This window comes from Sinocyclocheilus grahami, unplaced genomic scaffold, assembly GCF_001515645.1.
Source record: "Sinocyclocheilus grahami isolate Dianchi unplaced genomic scaffold, SAMN03320097.WGS_v1.1 scaffold1.1, whole genome shotgun sequence".
Lineage (NCBI taxonomy): Eukaryota > Metazoa > Chordata > Actinopteri > Cypriniformes > Cyprinidae > Sinocyclocheilus > Sinocyclocheilus grahami.
In genome coordinates, this window is record NW_015505180.1 from 1,403,999 (window position 1) to 1,427,865 (window position 23,867).

The 23,867-nt window shown below is 37.9% G+C and overlaps 1 protein-coding gene across 3 annotated transcripts in view; it reads right to left on the reverse strand.

Moving 5' to 3' along the window:
• The window catches only part of LOC107565244 (glutamate receptor-interacting protein 1-like), a 98,519-nt gene extending 74,997 nt beyond the window's left edge, over positions 1-23,522 (reverse strand). For 2 of the 3 annotated variants that reach the window (XM_016252230.1, XM_016250808.1), the window contains exon 1: positions 23,207-23,522. In XM_016252230.1, the coding sequence (XP_016107716.1) occupies positions 23,207-23,261 (55 nt within the window). In that variant the 5' untranslated portion in view covers positions 23,262-23,522. Of the gene's footprint in view, positions 1-12,011; positions 12,255-23,206 lie in introns of those variants that run through there. The other variant, XM_016251515.1, reaches the window with a different exon arrangement.
• Between the last annotated feature and the right edge of the window lie 345 nt (positions 23,523-23,867).

Here is a 23,867-nt window from a genome sequence, read left to right on the forward strand (position 1 = left end):
GCAACGCGTAAAAAGACAGTATAAGTCATTATAATCCGTAATTATGTCCCCACTGGATGCAACAAATGCCTCGTTTACAATGGGTTTTAATGTTTTTGTCTCGTCGCTCCGGCCTGACAGGGCATCACAGTATGGTAGGGGTGTAACATTTCCGTCACACACTTGAGGTATTCGGTCAATCACAACGCACTGGATAGCTGGCCAATCAGAGCACACCTCGCTTTTCAGACCGATGAGCTTTGTAAAAATTGACGCGTTTCAGAAAGGTGGGGCATAAAGGAGAAACAATAATTTACAGTATGTCGAAAATAATGTGTTTTTTTAACCTTAAACCGCATAAACACATTTCATTACACCAAATACACAAAATAATGTTCTTTTTAGCAACATCATATGACCCCTTTAAAAAAGTTATTTTAGGGTTATTTCATAGTTTGAATTAGCTTCATATAAAAATGTACATTTTTAGGATTTTTTCCAATTGCTTCCCTTAAATCATTTTGTTTTATATTTACCATCTTTCTCACCGTCTTGCATAGATATTGTTGGTCAGGGCAGACGCGTCACTCCCCTATTGACTGGCTGTCAATCAATCCCTCAGTGGGATCGTCAAAGTCACAGTTAAGAATACTGCATATCTGTGCAAGCAGGGCGCTCTCTCCCTCCCTCTCTCACACCCTACCATCCCTACATCAGCTGTCTAAGCTGGAGAAGAAATAAATTAAGGGATTTGTAATCCCTCTCTCCTGACTGGAGGAAGGAAAAGACGGATTTATATGTGTTCTATCGCTTTCCTTTCCCCTCTCAATATGTCTTTCTGTAGTGGGATAGATAGTGAGGAGAGACGAGGCTGTAAAGCCCCCTGAGGCTACTGACAGAACAGAGTTGCTGAGCATCTCACCACAGGAGGACAGCAATAACGGGACACGGGCTACAAAAAGAGCCTCTTTGGTGCTTAAAGGCTATAATGAAAGACACTTGCTCTTCTTTAGCAACAAAAAAGCTTCATAAATATTCTGGGTAAACACCGTTGGGTACAAGTACTTGGAAATGACAGCCATGATAGAACATGAAAGCACATTAATGGAGTGACTTGATTTTGAAAACATTTCACACCAATCCAAGTTCAGTAACTACATACAAATATGCCAAAATGAAGCCTTACTTTTAATTTTGTGATTTGTTACAGTGGGTGAAACACTGATTGAGATGCATTTTGAAAAGTTTCTGATAATAAAAAGTGTTAAGTGATAATAAAATAAGCACAAACAGAACTCAGTGTATCATCTTGAGTGGTCAAAATGGGAGCCCACGTGCTTTTTTTTATGGGGGGGGGTGTGCCTCAAAAGAGGGCTTACAATGATACATAACAGCTACAAATGTATGCACTACTTGCTTTATGCAAGCACTACATAGGATAAATCACTATACAGGATTTACCCTATTATACTTTATCGACACAAATTGATAGGTGAAACAACAAACAGCCACCCAAATAGTCTATATACAAAGCATCAGGCTGTCTTTGAGTTCACATGAACAACGGTTAACGTAAAGTTACTCGTCGTCAGGCTACAGAAGAATACCATAATTCCTCCGTTCAGTTAGACCCAAGACAGCGAGAGTCACGCAGACCTATAACAACCCAGCCACAACACATAATTGCAAATAACATTCCTTACCTTAAAACAGAATCGACCAGAGTCCAACGTTCCACCAATGTTTACCATCCAACCTGACAGAACTGGAGAGGATCTGCAAGGAGAAATGGCAGAGGATCCCCAAATCCAGGTGTGAAAAACTTGTTGCATCTTTCCCAAAAAGACTCATGGCTGTATTAGATCAAAAGGGTGCTTCTACTAAATACTGAGCAAAGGGTCTGAATACTTAGGACCATGTGATATTTCAGTTTTTCTTTTTTAATAAATCTGCAAAAATGTCAACAATTCTGTGTTTTTCTGTCAATATGGGGTGCTGTGTGTACATTAATGAGGAAAAAAAATTAACTTAAATGATTTTAGCAAATGGCTGCAATATAACAAAGAGTGAAAAATTTAAGGGGGTCTGAATACTTTCCGTACCCACTGTATATATATAATGTATTTCATAGCTCTGGTTTCGAAATGTCTTATTGAACTGTTTCTTTTTCGTAAACACCCTCCAAGCCAATGCATCCTTAATGCATGTTGTGAGCCCTGTCACGCAGCTGCACCGGGGGGCCCACAGGGGTCATTCAATATCCAAACAATTTGTGGCACAGTATGCCATGGTCATATTACAAGCTCTGTCTTAAGCTGTCTGGGGAAAGCATGGTTCTCTCAGTTCACTTAGGGTTCAGCGTAATATCTCGGCCCAGAGCAAGAAAAAGGGCCACTGGGATCTAATGAGCTGTGCTTTGAGGGCTACACTGGGACAGGTGTGGAAGTTGATAAGTTGATCCCATTACTCGTGGTCTCTCATTTCATTCCATGTCCTCTCTCCCACCTTTCCTGTTTGAATGAGGCAGACAGAGCTAGTGTTGCCTTGCCATGTTGCCACGGTAATGAGATTGGCCATCGGCTTTCTCAAAGCCGACAGATTTCTGTGGCGGGATCGAATGCTATGCCCATCAGACAGGTATTGAGGGGAAGAGACAGAAAGATAAAGCTTGACACAGTATGTGCGAGAATGATACAAAGCAGGAGATAAAAGTACAGATGGAGTGTATGACGGAGGGAGCAAGATATAGACGTCTATCCTGCCAGCAGGTTAAAACACATCACTTTTTCAAGCTGTGACAGAAAACGTTAATATGCGATCACAGACTGATCCAGATAGCAAACTTGATAGATAATGCACAGAAAAATCCAACCAAACACAGGAAGAAAAACAAAAAGGGCTTTCAGTCCAAGAGGCAATCCAACACTGTATCATTTATTGTACAAAAATAAACAATTTGTTAATTTAAGTAAAAAAAAATTAACAATTTATTAATTTATAAATTATTTTAATAATACAATTTTTTTTAAATGTTATTAATAAAGATGTATTACCATAAATGGCACAGACTTAATGTAATTAAGTGATGCACCATATATATAATGATTTTGGATGATATTATATATGTAAGCAAATGTTGTATATGTAATTGTGCATGCTCAGTTGCTGTATTTTTACATTTAGATTTTCCATCAACTAATGCTTAAAGTTCATTTTTTAAAACAAAATAAATACCAATGTCCAATTATATTCAATTCAAAATGAATACCAAAATGAAAAATGTTCATACTGTGCGTTATAATGTTGTGATACCTAAATTCACTTTTTTCCACATTTATTTAGACAAAGCAGTATATAATTTAATACAGTATATAATAAATATCGTACAGCTTGATTGGATGCACAACCTTTGATGCAAACAACAAAAGTTATAAGAGGACTTTTCTCCTTTCTTTTAAAAACTTTCAGGCTCTGTCCTAATTATGTTTATTTGCATTTGGTTATTAGCATTTAGCATTGTTTCTCCCTGCTGTTCGCCACACTATTAGAAAAGAGAACCACCAGCTGAGAACCACATACAGTATTCATGAAAAGCTCAGACAGGGACAGCAGCGAGGTACAGAATAAAGATTTATTTTGTCTGTGACATTGCTTGGAGGTGTAATGAAAACATTTGGTTAATTGCCCACTGTCAGTTGACGGTTTAACTCTCTATGAAGGCTGTAGGCGAACTAGCAGGTGGGCTCAGCACTGAATTGGCTTTCCACCATTGAAACTTTTAGCAGTCAAAATGACAAATTGGGCCATAATTCAATATGGAACCAGGCATGACTGATGGTTGATGCTAGCAACCATTCGCAGGATATAAAAACATATTCATAAACAATTGCTTCAATTACTTCAATTATAACATGGATGAAAAAAAAGAAAGATTGAATTCATTACACAATTTCTAAACTGCCCCTTCAAAGGGAAGAAAAATGATCAACTGCAACTAATCAAATAAAAAATGTAATATGATATTTGCGATCTGAGAATAAATAATCTGGTGTCTGAATAATGGCTCTCTTTAATTATGTTCAATCATGCAGACTATTACATTGAGACATGCAATTCCCTTTTTGTGTCACCAAACTCTATTCAGTACAGTAAAATTGAAAAACAGTGGTACTTAAAGGCTGTTTTTCCTTCTGATGGACATCATTTTGAAGTTGTATGCAAGACAGAGATCAATATTCCCAAACAGAGACCGTTTAGAGACAATCAAAATAGTGGAAAAACACCACAATAATGCACTTCTTTAATATCACCCAAACCACAAGCAAGAAGTACTTCAATAATTTGATTAACGGTATGTCCTTTTAATATTTAAAAGGCTAAATTTCTATCTTAAAGTGTGGAAAAACTGCTTGTACTTATTTGTATGCTGCACTAACCTCTCCACAGGATGACAAAACACACACAGCCAAATGAAAATACTATCTGTTGGCACCTGCACCAAACAGGGTCTTCTGGGAGAAAAAGTTTCAGCGCATTTATCATGAATTTTGCACAGGCGGCGAGGTATGAAGTTCTAGCCTGCACATCTGTTCGCAATCTCTTTTCTCATCTGCTTCTGACATTCAGTTTTAAACCTCTCAGAGAAACACGGTTTGCTTCGGAAGGGTAATTTTAGAGGGTGGTTCTTCAACTATGGCCACTTTTGGACTTGAAATTAACTCTTAATTATATTTACACTCTCAGTAGTTCATTTAATTAGTTTACTAACAATGTATAACAATACACATCACAGAGGATTGTGTGTAGTAACACTGTCGACAAAGCAGTCAGCCATTTTATCCAAAAAATAATTTCAGTGATTACAATGACCCATAATTTCAATGATGATTGCAGGAATGAATACTTTGACTTGCTAACGCTACTTTCTTAGCTAGCATTGTATGTATATTATATACAATTACTTTTTTAAAGATTTATAGCTCAAATAAATTCTGTTCTGTTGAAATTTCTATTCAAAGAATAAAGTTAAGATAATATCAGTATTAAATCAGCAGATCAGAATGAATTCTGAAGGATCATGTGACACTAAAGACTGGAGTAATGATACTGAAAATTCAACTTTGCATCACAGGAATAAATTACATTTCAAAACATATTTTATTATTATTTTAAATTTCACAATATTACGGTTTTAACTGTATTTTTAATCAAATAAATACAGCCATGGTGAGCAAAAGAGACTTCTTTCGGGAGAAAAAGTTTCAGCGCATTTATCATGAATTTTGCACAGGCGGCGAGGTATGAAGTTCTAGCCTGCACATCTGTTCGCAATCTCTTTTCTCATCTGCTTCTGACATTCAGTTTTAAACCTCTCAGAGAAACACGGTTTGCTTCGGAAGGGTAATTTTAGAGGGTGGTTCTTCAACTATGGCCACTTTTGGACTTGAAATTAACTCTTAATTATATTTACACTCTCAGTAGTTAATTTAATTAGTTTACTAACAATGTATAACAATACACATCACAGAGGATTGTGTGTAGTAACACTGTCGACAAAGCAGTCAGCCATTTTATCCAAAAAATCATTTCAGTGATTACAATGACCCATAATTTCAATGATGATTGCAGGAATGAATACTTTGACTTGCTAACGCTACTTTCTTAGCTAGCATTGTATGTATATTATATACAATTACTTTTTTAAAGATTTATAGCTCAAATAAATTCTGTTCTGTTGAAATTTCTATTCAAAGAATAAAGTTAAGATAATATCAGTATTAAATCAGCAGATCAGAATGAATTCTGAAGGATCATGTGACACTAAAGACTGGAGTAATGATACTGAAAATTCAACTTTGCATCACAGGAATAAATTACATTTCAAAACATATTTTATTATTATTTTAAATTTCACAATATTACGGTTTTAACTGTATTTTTAATCAAATAAATACAGCCATGGTGAGCAAAAGAGACTTCTTTCAAAACCATAAAAAAAATATCTTACCAAGCCAATACTTTTAAACGGTAGTGTTCACATATTTCACACAGTAAACATCAAACATATTTGTTTATTCAACTCTTTATTTAGATTATTATAGTTGTTCTATTTTTAATCATGGATTTTGTTAGTATTAGATTGAAAGTATTTGTGGAAGTAAAAAAAATACATAAAAGTACAATTAAATATAAAAAGTAAATAAAAATAAATGTTAAAAAAAATGTATCAATGATGGTTAAAAAGTTTCAAGACCATTTTAATGTGACCTTCTGCTAGTTTTAATAAGAAACAACCCTGGGGACATAAAAGTGTCTAAAGTTGAAGAAACACCCAACAACAAAACAGTCTAAACTTCCCTGAGAACCTCTGCTCACAAGAAAGCACCACAAACAGCCCTTAAAATGAGCCACAACCTCCATTAAACTTTCACACCTTCGACAGCTTGATAACAGACCTCAGGCGAAATTAATAGACGCCTCTGCAGCTGCACCCTGCATTACATGCGGCTCTGAAAGTGCTGAATTACTTTGATGCAGCAACATTTTCAGCTAGCAAGCCAGCGCCCAATGCCATCAACAGATAACTCATCTGTCAGCAGGCTGTCTCGCTCACTCATTCTGTGCCTGCCCAATGAATGCTAACATGGCATTTAAAAAGAGATGTGTATGCCAAGGGACTTGTATCTAGGATAAGCATGAGCTAGTGTTGAAGCAGGAAATTGAGGTTATACATGAATGATGCATCCGTATCTCTTCAGCAGCAGCCCGAATATCTTGGGGACGCTCCTGCACTGCAGGCCTCGGCTCCTCTATATGTTGCTTAAAACATACTGTGATTATAACCAGTTAGAGAACACGAACCCAGGTGGATTCATTTGCAAAATTCCAGGTAACAATTTGCTAATCCCCTCATCCATATTAATAACAATGCAGAGGACTAATCGAGGAGATTTAAATGTGCAGCGAGATCAGTGAAGGTGCATGAGTGGAGAGACTTCAGCCATTCTCAGCTTTATTTCACAGCGGTTTGAGGCTCACATGATTGAGTGACTCTCCTGGGCATCACACTCAGTGTTATAAAAACACAGAGATAGAATCTTGGAGAGGGAGGGAGAGAGAAAAAAAAAACTCAAATTAAAATAAGTTTTAGTTGAAGCACTAAAATTAAATCTAAAATTGAGATTTAAAAAAATGAACGCTAAATAGAAATATTACTATAACTAAATATTCCTATAACACTGGTGACAACACCATCTAAGATCATCACAATCCTGTTTTAAAAGAAATATAATGCTTCATAGAGCTAGAAGCATAGGAAAGCTAAGCTAGCATGACACGACAACAGCCATTCTCAAATGGCTTCCACAGTCTACTAGAAATTTCACCTGAAATAAACAACCATTTTGCACAGTAGTGCCTACTAATGTTGAGTTCAATTCAACATTTCAATTTCCAACTTTCTACATGAACCTTTTAATAGAAATTTTGAGATGCTAGTGTATGATGTCACACAAAAATGGCAGCACATAGGTCAGTGTACACTGTTAATGATAAACACTCACTTTTAAGCAAATAAAATGCACAGAGGAGTCAAAGTTTCATGATAACAAAACCTTTTTAGCAAAGCTTTACAAGGACAGGCGCATAAAAGGCATAACAATGTGCATAAAATGAGTAATTATTTTCTGTCGATCATACACCTGCAGAACCGCAATTTTATTTATATATGTCTTAAGCATCATCTTTAGCATATTTTTTTCAGTTAGTTTCCAATGACAACATTAAACATTTTCAAGTACTAAAATGATTAAAGCTGTAATTGAAATAAAAATAAAGCTACATAGAAATAGTAAAAAAAAAAAAAAACTAAAACTAAACCTATGATGAAAAATATAAAATTGACATATTTTCAAAAATATAAAAATATCACAATACAAATAAATGTACTATATAAATAATAAATAACACTGTTGCATAACAGGGTTTAAGTGGACTAAATGATTGGCACATGTCCAGTACACATCCGGGAAGATTCGATTTATGACATTTTGATTAAAAATGTAATTAATTAATAGCATGAAACTTGTGCAAAACAATGTGAATTCTCATTCATGCCAAATTTTAATAATTGAATATTTTCATTACACTGCAAGACAATAAGTCAAAAGAATATGATATCTGGAAAATATTTATATATAAATAGTCGGCACATCTTTTTTCCCACCCACTATTAAAGTGTTGTTAGATGTATAAAAGAGACGGTGTAGTAAAACTCTGGGTAGCATCAAGCAATCCAACTAAATTTCACCTTTTGTGTGTGTCTTGACAGTGTCTTGCACAAATTATTGAGATTGAGATACAAATCCATCTTCAGTGTCAGCGAATTGTGTGGCATTCAAAAGCTGTTGGACCTCGATGATTTTGTCTCTTTTCCTGAATCTTGGTTACAGAGATGGAGAGAGACAAAATGAATAAGCGCGAGGGAGAGGCTCATCTTGGCATCCAAGCAGAAGGTGTTAGTACAAAGTGGCTCTCGCCTGTCTAGGTAACACCTTCACATGAAATACAGCCCTCCAAATTAAAGCCTCAGTGCTTGTGATGTGCAGATCTCACACACACAGAAATAAGAAGACAAGAGAAAAACAGGACGAGACACATGCGCAGTGAGGACCACCAGGAACACAAGCCTTTGTAATCCTCACTCTATGACAAAATACAAATCTCCCACTCCACAGATGCAGATGATGGATATTTGGTATACCGATTCCAGCAATTCACAGTTGGATAAATGTAGAACATATGTAGTCTACACTCAAGTACCCAATCTTGATGCAAATTGAGTTAATTAATTTGGCACATTCCTGTTAAACAAATATGCAGGGGCCCAAAAGCCAGAGACCACAATGAAAAATCTGGCATTCAAAATCAAAATACAAAGAAAAAACAAATTATATATATACTGTATATACAGGTGCATCTCAATAAATTAGAATGTCGTGGAAAAGTTCATTTATTTCAGTAATTCAACTCAAATTGTGAAACTCGTGTATTAAATAAATTCGATGCACACAGACTGAAGTAGTTTAAGTCTTTGGTTCTTTTAATTGTGATGATTTTGGCTCACATTTAACAAAAACCCACCAATTCACTATCTCAACAAATTAGAATATGGTGACATGCCAATCAGATAATCAACTCAAAACACCTGCAAAGGTTTCCTGAGCCTTCGAAATGGTCTCTCAGTTTGGTTCACTAGGCTACACAATCATGGGGAAGACTGCTGATCTGACAGTTGTCCAGAAGACAATCATTGACACACTTCACAAGGAGGGTAAGCCACAAACATTCATTGCCAAAGAAGCTGGCTGTTCACAGAGTGCTGTATCCAAGCATGTTAACAGAAAGTTGAGTGGAAAGAAAAAGTGTGGAAGAAAAAGATGCACAACCAACCGAGAGAACCACCTCATGCCTTATGAGGATTGTCGAGCAAAATCGATTCAAGAATTTGAGTGAACTTCAACATGAATGGACTGAGGCTGGGGTCAAGGCATCAAGAACCACCACACACAGACCTGCCCACACTGCCAAAAGCACCAAAAGTTGGTTAAGTGACCATGGTGTTGGTGTGCTTGACAGGCCAGCAAACTCACCAGACCTTCTCTATGGGGTATTGTCAAGAGGAAAATGAGAAACAAGAGACCAAAAAATGCAGATGAGCTGAAGGCCACTGTCAAACAAACCTGGACTTCCATACCACCTCAGCAGTGCCACAAACTGATCACCTCCATGCCAAGCCGAATTGAGGCAGTAAAGCAAAAGGAGCCCCTACCAAGTATTGAGTACATGTACAGTAAATGAACATACTTTCCAGAAGGCCAACAATTCACTAAAAATGTTTTTTTTATTGGTCTTATGAAGGATTCTAATTTGTTGAGATAGTGAATTGGTGGGTTTTTGTTAAATGTGAGCCAAAATCATCACAATTAAAAGAACCAAAGACTTAAACTACTTCAGTCTGTGTGCACTGAATTTATTTAATACACGAGTTTCACAATTTGAGTATATATTTAAGTATTCAGAATTTAAAATGGAAAAAAATACACTAAACAATAAAAAACGAAATATTGGTTAAAATAGCAATACAACATAAAAATAAATACATAAATACAATTTATAAAATAAATAAAATAAAGTCAAGTTTATTTAATATTTAATATTAAATTTAGGCATCTCAGCATTATGTACTGTATGAAATTTGAATGAAATTAAGTATGAAATTAATTTTAAGATGAGAATGATGAGAAACTGTCTCTTAACTGTCTCTTAATGAACGTTGTAATTACTGTTGCTTATTTCAGCAAGAATCTCTAAGATTGCTCATGCTGTACTTAGGTTTATGGGTTTGTTTAAAATGTAACCTATAATTAGTAACCAATAATAATAATAAAAAGAGCAGTACAAAACAAAAAAGGCAAAAACATACACAGTGTCAGAGCAAGTTATACAGGGACTTGTTATAGTGAAGTTAAGGTTACTTTTCTAAGATCAGACTTTGCCTCAAGTTTGCCTGGTGGGCAATAAAATGGCATCGCGGCAGTGACTTTTGCATAGGCAAGCACCACTCACATTTTAAGGGGGGAAAAGAAACAGTGAAATTCAAGGTTTTTGTTTTTTGGCATTAATATTAGCTGTTCAGCAGTCTGTTATACAGCATGACAGACTGAGGCCATGTGTGAGAAGTCTTGAGAGCAACCAATCAAACATCACAAAAGCTCAGTCAGCCAAACCAACCAGCTGATACAGCCATGTCTCTCGGATCATTCATACATTACATTTACATTTAGACATTTAGCAGACGCTTTTATCCAAAGCGACTTACAAATGAGGACAATGGAAACAATCAAAATCAACAAAAGATCAATGATATGCAAGTGCTATAACAAGTCTCAGTTAGCTTAATGCAGTACACGTAGCAAGGTTTTTTTTTTTAAATCATATCAAAATAAAACTGATAGAATAGAAAAAAGAATAGAGCAAGCTAGTGTTAGAGGCCTTTTTGCTTTTGTTAATTGTATAATAAATAAAAAGAAAACAAATAGATAGAATACAAAAAGATTAGAGAAGCAAGTGTTTGTTTGTTTTTGTTTGTTTTTAAGAAACAAGCAGTTAGTAAATAAATAGTGTAAAAGGGGCAAGTTTTTTTATTTTGATAAAGAATAGAATTAGAATAGAGAGTGCTAGAGTTAGAGGGTCAAATAAAGATGGAAGAGATGTGTTTTTAGCCAATTCTTGAAGATGGATTGAGTTGGGCAGGTCATTTCACCAGGAGGGAACATTTAATTTAAAAGTCTGTGAAAGTGATTTTGTGCCTCTTTGGGATGGCACAATAAAGCGACGTTCACTTACAGAACGCAAGCTTCTAGAGGGCACATAAGTCTGAAGTAATGAATTAAAGGTGACATATTATGTCCCTTTTCACAATATGTCATATAAGTCTTTGGTGTCCTCAGAATGTGTCTATGAAGTTTCAGCTCAAAATACTCTACAGGTCTGATTATAGCACTTAAAACCTGGAAAAGTCAGATTTTCATTTGTCGTCACCTTTAAGGTAAAGTGGTGCAGAGCCAGTGGTGGTTTTTTAGGCAAACATTCATGCCTTGAATTTTATGCGAGCAGCTATTGGTAGCCAGTGAAAATTGATAAACTGAGGTGTGTTTAAACATTATTATGCTGATGACATTCAGGCCTGACCGGATCCCTGGATGACTGAATATGCATTCATTTTAGGATCAAAGACCTTCAGAAAATAATAATTAATACAGATTCTTTATTTCTTGGATAGCCTGCAAGATAACACAATTTCCACATTTAACATGCAATTTTCACACCATTTTATCCCTATTCTGACAGATTTAGCAGTTTAGAGAAAACAAAGCCGCACAGCGGGATATTAATTAACCGTATTAGCCAAAGCCTATTTTCAGCATCCAATCGCTCATTCTCCCAGTGTCACCATCCCCGGTGATACTCACCGACGTCACTGCGGAAAGCTCTGCTGACACCACACAGGTACGCCATAGGGTAAATGTGCTCTACAACACCCAGGGGTCGTCTGAAATCCACTTTGCCCTCCAGAAACCAAGACTAACTGTGCCAGAGATCTTCAATCTCAGCAGCTGTCCCGCATCTGTTCTCTGCATAGTTCAGCCCGACACGTGGAAACATCCACACAAAACTGCTCATACGCACACACGTACGAGCTCGGAGAAGTAGGATGTTGTTCGGATGAGTGCACTGGTAGGTTCTCCGGCAGTGGGCGTACTAAAAGTGCTGGTGATGACCCAACACTTTACTTTTTCCTTCTCTATTCAAAGAAAAACCCCAGGGCACTTATGCACTCTAGATTAGAGCAAATCCCGCAAACCAATAGCTGAACAGTCCGATGGAATGGAACACCATTAGAAGAGTTTTTAAGAGATCAACAAGTACGCTTGCTTTATTCCACCAGTGACAGTCCAGGTTGGTTGAAGACACATTCTGCAAAAGTCAAAGTTGCGACAGGTGGAGAAATGAATAACTAAAACCCTGAGTCTCAAGGCGACAAGCATTAACACAGACCGAAGCGAGATGAGAAATTTCGGTCTACAGCACAAGAAAGCAATGGAAGCAAGAGGGTAAGTTTGTGCACGGCAGAGTGAGAGAGAGAGAGAGAGAGAGAATGGGACAAGATGAGAGATGCAAGTGAAGCGGCCGTCATCCTGTCAGGTCACAGCATGCTCGCTCATGCATACCCATACATTCATTTGGGGAGTTGGAGGACATGAGAGCAAGGTACAGGAACACTTCTTAAAAGATCTGGAACTTCTGCAATTTGCAGGCTTGACAGGCTTCTGTTTTTCCCCAGCAATAATAACTAAAACCCTGAGTCTCAAGGCGACAAGCATTAACACAGACCGAAGCGAGATGAGAAATTTCGGTCTACAGCACAAGAAAGCAATGGAAGCAAGAGGGTAAGTTTGTGCACGGCAGAGTGAGAGAGAGAGAGAGAGAGAGAGAGAGAGAATGGGACAAGATGAGAGATGCAAGTGAAGCGGCCGTCATCCTGTCAGGTCACAGCATGCTCGCTCATGCATACCCATACATTCATTTGGGGAGTTGGAGGACATGAGAGCAAGGTACAGGAACACTTCTTAAAAGATCTGGAACTTCTGCAATTTGCAGGCTTGACAGGCTTCTGTTTTTCCCCAGCAACCCCTGCTAGTAGACTAAATAATTTGCGTCACAAATGGCGACAAGCATACAAATGCCAGGAATGGGGTAACTTTGTGGCCTTCTCTACGTGGCCTTTAAAAATAACATGACATGCTATTGCTCTAGATGATAACAAATGGGGATGACAAAGAAACATTTCAACTGTCCTCAATAAGAAAGCATTTTCATGCAAAACGACTTCAAATACTGGTTAAAACCAGACTGAAGCGAGCCCAGCGCTACCCCAGGGGAGAGTGAAGGAACGGCTCTATTATTTTTAGCTGTGATCTCAGACTGCGTAAAGTGGAATGACAAAGCCCAAGAGTGGAACTACATCATATATAAAGGGAGCCACAATCCCAGCATCCTCCTGGGCACTGTGGAGGAGTGTCTGCTCGTATTCACCTCTAAGTGGAGAGGCGGGACAACCTGGGATTAAAAGCCCTGAAATTTGAACACGGGTGGCCTGAGCAGTCAGTTCGTGTCACACTCAACCACTAGTGGTTCAGATGAGGTGGAACTACAGTTGGGATGAGAGTGGCATCTCTGGGAGAAGAAAGAAATAAGGAACAAGAGAGAGAAGAGTTTAGATCTTCTGACAGGGTGAGAATGAGAGTCACAAACTCCAAACCATAACTAATTCACTGACCATTCACTGATGCATTCTGCACTGGCAAAAATAGCAAGAACTTTCTAGTCTAAAAGTATAAAGTTTAAATGAACAGTATTCATTTGAAATTAAAATCTTTTGTAACAATGTAAGACTTCACTGTCACTTTTGATCCTTGCTGAATAGATATTTCTTATATATATATATATATATATATAATTCTTTTGAACTTTTGAACAGTAGTGTATTTTGTTATTGTTGTTTTGTTTAGAACTTTTAAAATGACCTTGGGCTCAGACCCCAAAGAGAACATGAGTGTTGACGTTACTGCAGCATTTGTTAATATAGGTGTGAAAAGTGTTCAGAAGTGTGCAGACATCATATAACTCATATGAGACAGCTATAACTCATCCTCTGATCAGGACCTGCTGCTGGTACTCTGCAGTGGGAAAGTCTGCGAAGGAAACATATGTAATCCTTCACCTCTGGTCTAAGTGCTGGAGCTGCAGCTGCTGGCTTGATGCACATTTAAACACTTTAATTCTCACCCTGACCCAGGCTCCATCACTGAGCTCATTACTGACCACACAGGACCCAAAGCAGCAGATGATCTCAGAGTGGCTTCACGTGGTTGGGCAGCTAAATTGGTGGGCAGCCAAATGAAGAATATCAGAAGATAAATAGAGAAAAAAAATGCCCTCTAGCAAGTTCTCTCTTTCAGTTCTTCAGTCTTTGTGTACTTGTGATTTTCCAGCCTATTAAAGAAAAGCAGTTGAACAGCACAGTGCTGATGTAGAAGAATACAGGGGTACCATGCACTTAATTGTGATTTTATATATATATATATATATATATATATATATATAAAATATGCTCAAGAGTGGTGCTCCTAAATAATTAAAATAATAATAATAATAGTCTGGTAGTACAGTTTTATTTTATCTTCATATTTAATTTGCATTTTTAAGGGGCATCAAGCTCACAAAAGTCCCTCAGTTTGAATGGGCATGATTGGAGTGTCACTGAAAAAATGGCATCGCATTTTAAAGAGCAAAATGTGCATGAGTTGCATTTTCTGTTATTTGGTAAACTGAAAGTGAGGAAGTAGGTGGGACCCCTGGGAGAGATTAAAAAAAACGACTCTTCGTGCAAGAAATTTTTTCATTCGCTGAGATTCCCGATCTCAGTGTCACCAACCATCTCAAGCAGCCAACCCTTCGGCGGCTTCCCTCCTGTGGATAAGTGGCTAACTCTTCTGAGTGATTCTACCTTTCATTTCAGCCCACTGCGTATGCGAATGTCTCTGAAGCTTATCTGCAGAGCAGGTGAGAGGTGCTCCAGCTCCCACTGAAGGCGACTGCAGTGGGTAATTGGCTGTGTGAAGTGCTGGAGAGGCCTATCCATTTAAAAGCTCAAATTCAAACATCAAGACTTTAGAAATTCATGAGAAGCCAAATGAATGAATCTAATGAAAGTGACTCTTTGACCTCCATAAAGAGAAGGTGCAGCACTGAGTTTTAAAAGATGAAAACTGCTGCCAGCCATGGTAATACAGTATTTTTAAGGAAATGTGATATTACAGCACCATGTGTGTTCAAAAATGTCAAGATTTTGTCAGTGGGCGAAAATGTAAATGCACCCTGTGTGTCCAAAGGGTAAAACTTAACTTATCTCATCACAAATATACTGAAGATTGTCTCATTTTCACTACTGAAAGGAACAGTTCACACAAAAAAGCAAATCAAATGACTCTTATGAGCCAGATTGCTTAGTGAATCAAGATTCATAAACCCGGGAGTTACTGACTGAATCAATCTGATGAATCTTCCACTGAATGAACTGAATCAGTAAGAGCACTTAATGAATCAATATCAAATTCACTCACTGAACTGCAAGTTATCTTTACTTTCAGTGACATCCGTACTGACATGAAGCAAATTTAGTGTACTTTTGATGTTTCTCAACATTTTTATAACATTTTTATTACTTTATTATTATTTTTATTTTTGAACACATAGAAAACAGCATGTACATGTATAAAAAAACACTGAAAATTATGACAACTTCCAGTTTATTGAGTAAATCAGATTTGACTGAATGGATTTGATTAAATGAAGGATTCATCAAACTGGTTGAAACTGATTAATTGACCAAACTATTTATTAAAATAACTGGCTCATGAGAGTCATTTGAGCGTAAATCAGACTCTGATGATGAATTCCCTGCACTCAAAATAAAATAAAATATAGTTAGACTAGTTTGTCTAGTGGCTTTACTTTATTTTATTTATCTGCTTTTTACAACTTAACTGTAAAAGCTAAAAATATATTTTTTACAGTCTTTTTTACATCACATGCAATCTATATAATATGGTTTCCTGTCCTATGGCACTGAAGAAGCGGCACAAGCAACTCTGATGATGAGTTTAAATTTTTGGTGAACTATTGCTTTAAATTTGCACTTCGCAAATATCTGAAGTTCCTGAACACATCACTTATTAACTCAATGGGTCTTTGATGTTCTCAGTAAACCGAAATGTGTGCCATAGAGAACAGCAGGCGCCACAAGTGCATTATCTTAGAGCAGCACACTATACCATCGCCTCACAACTTCAGTGCTCCCCGACTTGCTCACTGGGCAAGAGGAACAAACAGTTTATTCTCTCTCACTCCACCAACTCTGGAGGAATCCTAACCGGGAGAGGAGATTGAGAACGACAGAGAACATACACCTAACCTCTCTACCTCATCTTCCCCTCCCCTTCGCTTCCTAAGCACAAGCCCCATTACCGCCCGCTACTGCCTAATGTTGTTTCTCCCTACAGGACTAACCCTCCACCCGGACTGTTTCTCCAAAGTAAAGCCCACGCAGTCTGGAAAAATAAAGGGATTTTTTGGGGAAAGTTTTTGCTGGAGGGTTCAAGTACTTTGGTACAGTAGGTAACCACTCCAGGGTCTAACAGTTTAGCAGTAAATCCACACAAACTCATTTCTGAATGTGCTGAGTTTGGGTCACTTATAACATGCATTTGGGAACATAACATGCTCCAAATGTCTTCTTATACTTGTCACGAGGAGAAGTTTTGGAGAAGCGTGAAACTCCAATCATCTGTTTTATTTACAACTTTGAAAAATAACTTTTTACAGTGTATCTGCAGTTTGCCACTTAAAAGCTTTAAGACTGTTAAATATTAGTATTGTGAATTTACAGTTGTACTGTGAAAAAATACTACTAATCATCATCATTATTATTATTATTTATATTTTTCTTAACTACTCCATTTTTTTAAATAATTGTATATAATAATAGCATATAACAACAATTATTATTATTATTATTATATTTTTCTTAAATACTTTATTTTTTTTAAATGTATTTTATTTTTAAGAATTATACATAATAATAGTATAACAACAACTAATGATGTATAAATCACAAATGCAGCCCTACAAACAAGCACATCTAAATAAATAATTAATAACTAGTGCAATCGCTCTTTTTAATCAAAAAAAAAAAATTTAAAAAAAATTCTCAAGTCATACAGCTCTAGCTAACCATTTAGTTTAGCGAGAATGCTACCATTAATGCATTTGTACGAAAACAAGTGCATTTAGTTACAATATTTGATGTGTTGCCAATGTTTACATTCAACCACTAGCCAAAAGAGTCTATTAACACTTTATTTGCGCCTGCTGTTCGTGTTTGCCGTCAATCTGGCTGTGTTCAGTTTCCATGACACCCTACGCTGGTTTCAGTTTCACTATTCAGACATACGGAAGCAGATGACTAAACCCTGCAGGCAGCTTAGCCAATCAGACGACACGCGACGCATTACACAACCTGTCGAGAAACTATGCTGACACCACAATATTAAGCAAGCTAGAAGCCCAAGCTCTGACACTCTGGGTCAGTACATGAATTTGGGGAAATTAGCTACACACACGCAGCACCGCTCGAGGACACATGCGGTGCAGCTGACACAGGCAAAAGCAAAGCAAGTCTTGCATGTAATGAGGCTAATGAAGGCTTCTGTTCTGAATCAGGACTGCTTGTTTGTGCGCTGGTACAACCTGTTTATAAGACCCTCGATGGGTTGGTGCTAAAACTAATAGCTATTTGCTAAATTGGGTGCGATTTCTCTGTAGAATGAGCATAGTCCAGGTAGACAGACATCACAATACCAGAGCAGACTGTTTCCATTGGCCTTCCGAACCTGCAGCATGCTTCAAGATCAGCTGGAGGCCGTCAAGTCCTGCCAAAATTGGACACAAGGGTGGAAATGACTTAATTGGGCCCGGGAGAAGAGACAGCTGAGGAAGGACTGCTATTTATGGGTATATTTCTATATTATTAACCTGTCCGAGAAGCACACTAGGGGGGGTTTTCTCAGACTGGTGATATTTAAACCCAGCCAGAGCTGAGATGAAGGGGTGCTTATCTGTCTCCCATCTGAGGTAGCACAAAAAACCCCTACACTTAACCTTTAGAAAACTCTGTGACATTCATACCCTTGGGGAAAAATTACGCAGAGGCTGCAAAGTATAGCGACAGAGTGTAGTCCATTCAAAATAACAGACTTCCTCTAGGCACAAAGGTTATTCTACTGAAAAAAGACAGGGCTGATTGAAAATGCAATGGAGTCTGAGAGTCTCTCGTCGCCTTGATCGCCTCACATATCAGCTGAACAACCAATGCCCTGACACTTCATCGGCCCATGCAAGGAAGGTAACGTCACAAAGCTGACATTGCTGACAAGAATTATTTACTTTAACCTTCCACAGTCTGCCCTGCTAAAGTAGAGGACGAGCAAACCACCAAGTACAAAACTTCAACACGTAGGCCTAACTCTTGTGCTACTGACATGAGGTGTGCTATACATTTTCTATGTAATCTCACTCAATTTTCACTTGGTGGACTATAAAACTGGGTGAAAAATGCAATGGATTTTAGCTTCGTTCGCACTGAATGGCTGTTGGCTATGACCAATGGCTTTGATCTCAAATGAGATGTACTGCTAGTGAAAGCAAGATATCATTCAATTTTGACTAAGATTCAGGTTTCTTGCAGCTAAAAATTTACATTCTGGAGGTGAATGTGTTTGTGCAAGTTTTTCAGTAAATAATGTGTCAAATTATGAACAATTATCAATAAGGGCCCCAAACTACAACTAAAATGGTTGCAAATGTGCAAATAAATAAATATTGTGTTACAATTTAAAATCTTGTTTCATACAACAAAATAGTTTTGGTGTATAAATAAATAAACATATATAGAATTAATAAAAAATACAAATTTGTTTAATAAAAGTACAAATATTTTGCAAAAACATATTATTGGTAATTGTTTAGCATACGAGGTCCAACTGTAAGGTTGAATCGACTGTAAGGGAAACTATTTTTGGATAATGTGTTTGCACCACAATTCAACACTATTTTTCGTACCCAATCATACAAAAATTGTTAACTGTAATTAAAACTAACTGACTTTGGGGTCAGCTTGAGGTACAAGCTAGCAGTGTGAATGAGGGTTAACCAAAAGTACCCTGGCCAGAGCACCCTAGAAGAAAACGAAAAACCACTCAGACTGCAATAGTAACCACACAGCAACCCCCTGGAATTGGAGCATAGAGTATTGCCCAGGCAAGAAGCTCTCATATTTTCGTCAGAAAATCAAGTTAATTAGTGCACTTGTTTCCCATGACATGCGTTTTACTTGTCGCAAAGGCTGGAGGTTGACACACCAGAACTTCATGCTTAATGAGCTCTGTTCCCCTTTCCTCCATTCCATATACCATGATTTAAATATAGGACACTCATTGAAAGCTGTCAAATCGTAATACCTCTAGGTTTTACAGTTTCAAAACATGCGCCCATAACGCAACAGAGCCAAAACAGCACCTCCATCACCACCTCCTCTTCCTGGCACTAAATCCAGCTGTCAAGCAAGCATAAAAGGATTGATGGAGGCTGTTCAAAGTGAAAGCAGTGGAGATCAGGACAGACATGTGCCAGCAGAATGAATAAGAGCCAGATGCGGTGAACACAGCATCCTCATCTCAGGAGAAAAAAAACTGTCAAATTTCTTTTGAAACTTCAGCCGGGCGAAAGAGCTTGAAGCTCCGTGGACTCTGCTGAAGCCATGATAGCTTCTCCGGTGTGTGAATGAAACAAGAAAAAGGTGTGATGTTCAAGAGGCAGCATGGCAGCAGCTATCTCTGCTGTTGAATCCTAGAGATGTGTAAAAGTACATATCACTGAACTAATCAGTGTTCAATTACCTGATCAACAAGTCCATTTCTTGGTCTTAAGACATTTGGGCGAAATGTCATTAATGTCAAAAAAAAATTTGTATTCTACAAAACAAAACTTTTTAATTCTATGCATTTGAATTAACTTTTAACACTGTTCCATAAAAGTGCACCTTTTAGTTCATACAGGTAGCAAGATATTCAATGGCTGATCATTTTTGCCCGTGCAGTTGCTTTCCCTCAGTAGGTGTGTGTTTTGTCTTTCTATCTGGTGTGAATCAGAGCTTATTACCTGGTTTCCTTAATACAGCTCTGCAAACTGAATTCTAAATTGTTTTTCAGTTAGGAAGCATGTAGCCTGAGCCACTGAGCTCAGTGCAAAAGGGTTACAGTGTACCCAATGACTGCTGAAGACTGGAAATAGAAAATGTCCCTTATCAGAGTTAGGGAGCGATCAGCATACCAATTACTACAGTAGGTATGGTGTGACACTGCTGCCACAACCAGACACACAAACCTGGACGTGAACATAAGCTCACAGATGGAAACATATGAGCACACAAGCACAAATATACAATCTACAAAGCAAACAGACATTTTTCATGTGACTAGTATATGAAATATAGCCAGATATTTCTGCCCACCTTGTGTCCCTTGAAAGCAGTATAGTTGTGAGTGGCAGTGCGGTTGGCTCGACTTATTACCATACATGCAACTAAAATATAATTGGCACAGCTCGCAGAACACCTGCAGAGGTGAAGCTAGGCATGTTTATTCTAGTTGGTGAAAAAAAATGTGAAATACATTATTTTAAAAAACATCCTGTCAGTAGTTATCCCACCTTTCAGGTTGGCAAAAATCATCTAATTAATATTGTTTTCAGGCACAAATTTCTCTGTTTCTGTTGAGTAAAATGAAGAGGAAACCAACACCTTGGGCCTCTTTTTCATTTTCTGACTGAATGCCAGCAAATGTGTAACAGAGATATAAAACCGACAGGCCATGCCACGACCAAGACAAATGCTGCACACGGCTAAGGCCAGCCCAGGAACACTAGACGATTTCAAATGAGATGACAATTCATCAACAACTAGCTGCAATGGACCCTGGTGAGAGGAAAAAAGATGAAGCAGTTTTTTCCTTTGGATAGAAATCATCTACATTATTCAACTCTTAAAAATAGGTTCCAGGTGGGGGGTTGCAGCAAGAAGAACCATAGAAGAACCATTTTTGACTCCCCAAAGAACCTTTCAGAGAACAGTTCCATAAATAACCATTTTTTCTCAGTGTGAAGAACATAAAAAAAATCTAAAGAACCTTTTGTGGAAAGGAAAGATTCCATGGATCTTAACCACTGATGCCACTAAAGAATATTTATTTTTAAGAGTGAATGTTAGTAATATCACATTATTACACTGATCTCTGGAATACCTGATTCTAGATATCTTATCTTATCTTATCTTATATTCTATAAGGGAAAAAAATATATCCATTTATGTGTTTATGTGGTAAGTAGTCATGTACTGTTGTACATTCAGCCTGTTATTATCCTTCACTTCAATATCATTGCTTCTTACTGTTGGCTTTTGATGTTGCAAAACACTGGCTAATATGACCAGACAAAGCAACATAATGACATCTCTGATGTAATGACGATTACACATTGCTTTAAACTTTTGTGTCCAGGAACCATCAGTCTACTGAAACCTCAACATCAGTGTCCATTAGCTGACATCATCTGCCTTGAATAAGTTATTCCTCATATATGCTTTCATTTCACCTATAACAGATTACTCGCTGACTCATCATGAGTCAAATGGCTCTACCTAAGTGTCTAACACCCCACACACACACACACACACACAGTCCAAATGAAAGGCTACATTCACAAAAGTGGCTGTTTTTGTGAGGCTCTTTACGTGACCTTTGAAATGTGCCTCATATAAGACACAAGTCTAAACATGTGCCATCCCTAAAATGACCCACAAACATTAAACAGCCTATTCTGGAATATTCAACATGACATCAAATATTATATCATTAAATATGATAATATGTTTTATATTTTCCAGTTCCACAAGACAAATTTGGGACACATTCAACCATGTTGTATAGATGCATTAAACCCCAGGAGGCACAACTCATAGGGGAAACTATATGATTGGCACAACAGCATCATGGGAAATCAGACACGAACACCTGCTGCCCGTGTTTACACCAGACACCTGTATTAAACCAGAAATCAGTACCATCCAGACAGAGACCAGTTCGTCCACAGATGAAAGGGATCTTCGTTCTGGCTGAAATGTTTTTTTTTTTTTTTTAACACCACCAACTGGGTATTTACTCATCTTACTGAGGTCAAGTGTTTTCCCCTGAGGGAGGACAACTTGCAGTACTTATGACAACTTCACCATTTCGCATCTCTTAAGCAATGCCAAGTTGGCTAACTCACACAAACCACTACTAGTCAAGGGGAAAATATACAAAAATAATTCATTGGCGTAGCAGTCCTCTAATAAAAAACACTGTTTATGCTCATTGAACATTGGGGAAACAAACAAAAAAATAGCCTTCAATCAAACAAACCCACCAGTCAAAATGTAACATGACCCGCAACTCATCAGGATTCAGTTAAGTTTCCACTAGAGATGCTTAAAACAAACCCAGCCTGTGTTGCACACCAGGATCAGGAGAGCTTTTCATCCAACAGACAAACACTATTCCCAAACAACAGCAGGAAGCTGTGCCTTCAGGCAAATAACTGACAGGGGAGAAGCTGTCAGGCAAATACAAACAGAAAAAAAAGCAGCATTGTTCTCTTACAAGTGCACTAAGCAGACCACCAAACTACAGCACTCTACTGTTAAATATTAATGGGGGGGCACACAAAGCCACTTCAGTGCGTATTTTTTGCCCCTGGCTTCATGCGAGAGCATTTCAAAACAAAGGCACGAGGCTTGATGACCATAGCTGCTTCATTCTGCTGCGCTCCGGTGAACCCACTCTGCGTGTAAATGCCCTGCGTAAACGTCCATATATCATACAAGAACGCGTCCGCGTACCGGGGAGGGCTGCATATAAGGTATAGCGAAGGATGAAAACAACCAAGACCGTACCTTTGTTCACTCTCCGCAGTATCTGGCATCGGCATTTGAAAGAGACGGCTATCATACTAGCTCAGCCGAAGTGCTCATCCAAGGGCTCCGATAAAAGCGAATCCTCGCACATACATAGCACAGGCGCCGTGTGTCCCACCGGAGAAAGGTAGACTCCGTAAGCGGTGCAGAGCTCGAATCATGCACTACGTCCCTGCAGCGCTGGGATCCGTGCTTTATAATAGCAAATCATATTTTATCCCCACATATAAAATCCATCGGAAAGTGCGCGCTGAGGATGAACACGCAGAGCGCGGCTGATGCGTCTCATCCGAGACTCGGGCTGATCTAAATGGGCTTTTAAAGTTGCATGCTTGGTGTATTCAGTAGTAGCTGGTACCTGAGCACGGCAGGAGACGAGCCACACTTTCGTCGATAGAATTACTGTTATTTGCAAGAAGTGTTAGAAATTAACTTTTCCATTAAGAGAATGGACTTTATCATTTATGAGGGAATAGTCTCGATTAAATCAGTTCATTAACACAAATTTGCAATCAGAATAATTAGATGTAGAATTTATTACTTATAAAGCTGTTCGGTTTATAGTCCTAAACCCTGGAATTTTTTTTGCATCTTTCAGACATTTCCTAAGGGTTTTGAGAACATTCCCGCAAAAACCTAT